The 6,115-nt window shown below is 38.8% G+C and overlaps 1 protein-coding gene across 1 annotated transcript; it reads right to left on the reverse strand.

Moving 5' to 3' along the window:
* Positions 1–4,062: 4,062 nt before the first annotated feature.
* LOC133306162 (uncharacterized) lies at positions 4,063–5,274 on the reverse strand. Its single transcript, XM_061506439.1, has one exon. The coding sequence runs from the start codon at positions 5,272–5,274 to the stop codon at positions 4,063–4,065; it is 1,212 nt and encodes a 403-aa protein (XP_061362423.1).
* Between the last annotated feature and the right edge of the window lie 841 nt (positions 5,275–6,115).

Genomic DNA, 6,115 nt, shown 5'->3' on the forward strand with positions numbered 1-6,115 from the left:
GCACATTGAATTTTTATTGCCCCATGTGGAAAAACTTCTACAATTTCAAAGGGACCAGACCATCTTGATTTCAGTTTGCCAGGGAAAAGCTTAAGCCTAGAATTAAACAATAGCACTTTTTGGCCTGGCTCAAAACACCTTTCCTGAATGAGATTATCATGCCATCGTTTCATTTTTTCCTTGTACAACTTAGCATTTTCATATGAGTTCATTTTAAATTCATCTAAGTTGTTTAACTGAAGCAACCTATTCTCAGAGGACTGTTTGTAATCCATGTTCAGCCTTCCAAGAGCCCAGTAGGCCTTGTATTCTAACTCTAATGGTAAGTGACATGCCTTGCCAAAAATGAGTCTATATGGTGAGCAACCTATTGGAGTTCTATAGGCTGTTCTATAGGCTCACAGGGAGTCTTCTAGCTTTAGTGACCAGTCCTTTCTAGAAGGACCAACCACTTTTTCTAAAATTTTCTTTATCTCCCTATTGGTAACCTCCACCTGCCCACTTGTTTGTGGGTGATAGGGTGTTGCCACCCTATGTTTGACACCATATTTTGTTAGGAGACTCTCAAACTGCCTACTTATGAAGTGGCTGCCTCCATCACTAATTATGCATCTAGGTGTACCAAACCTTGTAAAGATGTAGCTCTTTAGGAACTTGCACACTATTTTGGTTTCATTAGTGGGGGAGGCCACTGCCTCCACCCATTTGGATACATAGTCTATAACTACAAGAATGTATTTATTACCATTTGAAGGGGGGAAGGGACCCATGAAATCTATCCCCCACACATCAAACACTTCAACCTCAAGAATAGGATTTAGAGGCATCTCATTCCTACGTGTGATATTGCCAGTCCTCTGACACCTATCACACTTACTAGCTATTGTATATGCATCCTTAAAAATGCTTGGCCAATAAAAGCCAGATTCCAATACCTTGGCAGCAGTCCTTACTCCACCATAATGCCCTCCATATGGAGAGCTATGGCAGCTGTGCAGAATTTGGTTTTGCTCATTTTCTGGAACACATTTTCTCAAAATCTGATCTGCACATTTTTTAAATAGATGAGGTTCATCCCAAAAATAAAATTGCACATCATGGAGAAATTTATTTCTCTTATGTGTGTTCAAATCATCAGGCAGCACTCCTGCGGCCAAGTAATTGGCAAAATCAGCATACCAAGGGGTGCTTCAGGCACTTATGGCTAACAAAGATTCATCAGGGAACATGTCCCTGATTGGTACAGAATCTTGTTCTGTTTCATTGGACCTAAGCCTAGACAAGTGGTCAACTATTTGATTTTGGGTGCCACTCCTATCTACTATTTTTACTTGGAATTCTTGTAGGAGTAACATCCACCTAATGAGCCTTGGCTTACTGTCTTTCTTCTCCATTACGTATTTAATTGTTGAATGGTCTGTGTGTATAATTACCTCAACCCCAAACAAATAGCTCCTGAATTTTTCAAATGCAAATATCACTGCAAGGAGCTCTTTTTCGGTCACAGTATAATTCAATTAGGCACCTTGCAAGACCTTGCTTGCATAATAGATGGAATGAAAAATCTTATCCTTCCTCTGTCCTAGCACAACACCTAGGGCCCACTCACTAGCATCAGTCATCATCTCAAAAGGCAGGGACCAATCTGGTGCCACAATTATGGGAGCTAAAACCAGTTTGGCTTTTAGCTCTTCAAAGGCCTTCAAGCAAGGCTCATCAAAATTAAAGGGTTTGTTAGCCTCCAGTAGACTACTTAAGGGCTTAGCCACCTTAGAGAAATCCTTTATAAATCATCTATAAAACCCAGCATGGCCTAAAAAGCTTCTTATTGACATCTCTAGGTGGTGGTAGCTTATCAATGAGTGCAATCTTAGCCTTATCTACCTCTAAACCAGATTTTGAAACCTTATGGCCTAGGACTATACCCTCTTGCACCATAAAATGACATTTTTCCCAATTCAAAACCAAATTAGTCTCCTCACATCTCTGTAAAACTCTAGACAAATTCAGCAAGCAATTTTCAAATGAGTCTCCAAATACAGAGAAGTCATCCATGAAGACTTCTACATACTTATCAATCATGTCAATAAAAATGGCAGTCATGCACCTTTGAAAGGTGGCAGGGGCATTACAAAGCCCAAAAGACATTCTCCTAAATGCAAATGTGCCATATGGACATGTGAATGTCGTTTTATGCTGGTCTTCTGGAGCTAAGGGTATCTGGTTATAACCAGAATACCCATCAAGGAAGCAGAAATATTCTTGGCCAGCAAGCTTGTCAAGCATTTGATCTATGAAAGGTAAGGGGAAATGATCTTTTTTAGTGGCTGCATTTAATTTCCTAAAGTCTTGACAAATCCTCCAACCGGTTATGGTTCTAGTTGGAATAAGCTCATTTTTTTCATTGAGCACGACTGTGATACCTCCCTTTTTAGGGACACAGTGCAAAGGACTTACCCAACTACTATCACAAATGGGATATATCACACCAACATCCAACCATTTAATCACTTCCTTGTTTACCACTTCTTTCATGGTAGGGTTGAGCCTTCTTTGAGGCTCGATAGAACAGGCGTTTTCATCAACTAGCCTTATCCTATGCATACAAAAAGAAGGGCTAATACCTCTAATGTCAGCCATGGTCCAGCCAATGGCTTTCTTGTGATTTTTAAGCACACTTAGGAGCTGATTCTCCTCATTATTTTTGAGGGCAGCAGCTACAATTAAAGGGAGGGTATTATCTCTTCCTAGAAAAGCATATTTAAGGTGAGTTGGGAGTTCTTTCAACTCCACTTCAGGTGGTTCCACAATGGAAGGTTTAAGAGGTTTGGTGACTCTCTCATGAAGCCCTAGGGACTCAAAATGTTTGTCACCAAAGAACTTAGTAGGATAAGACTTCAATGCACATGCATGATCATGATTAGATGCAATATTTTCATAAAATTCAAAAATGGCAGAATCACATGCAGAGTCATTTATTTCCAAATTTTCGTGTAAATGGGCAACAACTAAAGTATCAATTACAGATATAGCAGAACAATCATCAACATCATCATCTACATATTTCATGGCTTTAAAAACACTAAAGGTCATAGTTTCATCATTTACCCTCATTGTTAACTCTCCTTTTTTCACATTTATCATTGCACCCCCTGTAGCTAAAAATGGTCTTCCTACTATAATAGGAATATTTTCATCAACTTCACAATCAAGGATAATGAAGTCAGCTGGAAAAATAAATTTTTCCACTTTAACTAAAATATTTTCCACTTTTCCTTCAGGGTATACAATAGACCTATTAGCTAATTGGAGAGTTAATATTGTGCGTGGAGAGTTTATTCCTAATTGCTTAAAAATAGAAGCATGCATCAAATTAATACTAGAACCTAAATCACATAAAGCTCTACCAATATAATTATCTCCTATAACACATGGAATAGTAAAAGAATCTGGATCCTCCATTTTAGGAGGTACTTTTGTAGAGACAATGCTGCTGCATTCTTTGGTAAGTGCCACTGTTTCGAACTCCTCTATTCTCCTCTTTCTTGATAGGATGTCCTTCATGAATTTGATGTAGCTTGGCATGTGTTGAAGGGCCTCCACAAATGGAATGTTGATCTGGAGTTGCTTGAGGATGTCTAAGAACCTTTTAAAGTGCTGCTCCTGGTTCTGTTTTTGTAGCCTTTGTGGAAATGGAATCTGCCTTGCCCTTGATCTTGGTGAAATGCCTTCATTTTGCTGCATAGGTTTGGGTGGCTCCTTTGATTTAGGTGCTGATTTTTCTGTTTTTCCCAAATCACCTTGCTCCTTGTTGTTTTCTGAGTCTTGCACTTCAATTACATTAGGCTCTTCCTCTTCTTCAATTGGTTGAACATTTTTTTCTGCCAACTTCCTCAAGGTAGAAGGCCTAATAACATGCTCTGGTTGTTCAACCTCTCTTCCATTTCTCAAATGGAGAGCCTTACAAGATTCCTTTCCCTCTCTCCTTGGTGCTTCAGTATCACTAGGAAGTGTTCCCACCGGTCTATTGCTAAGAGAGGATGCAATCTGCCCCATTTGTGTCTATAAGCTTTTTAAGATTGCTCCATGACTTTGAAGCATGGCCTCATGATTTTGCAGCATCCGGTTTGACCACTGATCATTAGGAAGAGGCTGAGTTTCTGCATTAGATTTCCCTTGCTGATCTTGAGGCATTTGTGAGTTGAAACCGGGTGAAAATGGGACTTTTGGTTGATAAGGTTGCTGCCCTCCTTGGAAGGGCTGATTCTGATTTCTATTTCCAACATTTTGATGGTAATTTTGGCCCTGATTCTGGCCAAAATTCCCACCTTGTTGCTGCCATCTGTCTTGGTTATAATTTCCTCTATTATTGTAGTTTTTGTTGTAGTCACCAACATAGAAGGCTGAAGAGGGGTTGCTTGGGCATTCTTTGAACAAATGAGCTCCATAACAAAGTGAGCAGATTGGTGTTGTTGCAGCCACTTGAGCAGGTGGTTGCTGTTTGGTCTCAGCCATTTGCTTGACTAAAACCTCGAAAGTGTTATGCATTGCTGCCATCTCAGCTGCCATTGAAGTTATTTCAGTCACTTCATAAAGTCCAGCTGCCTTCTTTGGAGCTTCATCTCTTTGTTCAGGCCATTGGCAGCTATTTTGGCTTATCCTCTCAAGTGTCTCAAAAGCTTCTGGATACCTTTTCAATAAAAACATTCCATTGGCAGTGGCATCCAAGTGAGTTTTGCCTTGGTGACTCAATCCTCTATAGAAAATCTGAATGGTAGCCCATTTAGGAAGACCATGGGTAGGACACTTTTTAATCAACCCCTTAAATCTAGTCCATCTCTCATGGATTGACTCATCAACATACTGTCTGAACCCTGTTATGTCATCCCTCAAATCACACACCTTTGTGGGTGGGAAAAACCGCATAAGGAAGGCTTCTCCAAGCTCCTTCCATGTGGTGATGGACTGTGCAGGCAAATCTTCTACCCATTCTTCTGCTGCCCCAGCTAAAGAGAAGGGAAACAGCCTCATTCTCATGGCATATGTGGACACTCCATGAACAGAAAATGTATCGAAAATTTTCATAAATTTTGTAATATGCTTGTGGGGATCTTCCTTGGGTAATCCATGGTATTGAGTCATGGATTGCAGCAACTGTATCATCCCTGGTTTGAGATCAAAATTCCCCTCCACTCCAGGCTGGACAATACCAGGAATTACTCCATCAAGTGATGGAATAGCATATTCAGCAATGGGAAGCTCTTCATCCACCATAACTAGAGCATGGTTGACATTCCCATTGCCATTTACATTTTCTTCAATAATTCAGCAACAATTGTGTAATACTGCTTGTTACTGTAATCAAAATTGAATTCTGCAGAAATCTCACAAGAACTTGAAATTGGAGTCAGTAGATAACAAGACAAATATGTAAAAAGGAAAAAGATTCAATAATAAAAAAAATAAAAAATCAAGAAGTTTAAAATAGAATCACAAAAAGAAAATAAAATCAAACACCGTTCCCCGGCAACGACGCCATTTTGTTGGGTAGTATTTTTCTCAAAAGAAAGAGTTATCGTTCTCAGGGAACAGGTTGTTTAATTTTCCTTTTTTATTCCAATTTCTAATTTCTTGAATTTAAGTAATCAATCTTTTAAAACTAAGAAAATTCTAAATGAAACAAGGTACTTATTAGACTTGCATTAAACAAAATTTAACAGAGGAATATCTAATCACAATTGTATCAATTATAAGGTTCTGGAATTCTTTGAATCATGGATGAAGGAAAAATTTCGCATTCCTGCGTTTTATAACTGCTACGGCACTTTAGTATCAGAATTCGAATTACTATGGCTATTTTATCTAAAACTTCCCAGTTCCAGATTTTAATCTTTAGAAGGATCTTTTCCCAAAGTCTTCTAAATCTTTAAAAATTGTATCAAAGACCTCCTTGGGTTATCCCTAACCTCAAGGGTTCAATTAACAAGGGACATAACCTGATTTCCCAATCTCAGTTATGCAAAAATTATTCCAAGATCCATTCCCATGGTGTTCTTGGACATAAAATCAAAATCTTGCTAATCAAATGAAACTAAAGAAAGACATCACAATATTC

The sequence above is a fragment of the Gastrolobium bilobum genome, unplaced genomic scaffold, assembly GCF_033153095.1.
Source record: "Gastrolobium bilobum isolate Gb01-03AN ecotype WA unplaced genomic scaffold, APGP_CSIRO_Gbil_v1 utg26632, whole genome shotgun sequence".
NCBI classification, from domain to species: domain Eukaryota; kingdom Viridiplantae; phylum Streptophyta; class Magnoliopsida; order Fabales; family Fabaceae; genus Gastrolobium; species Gastrolobium bilobum.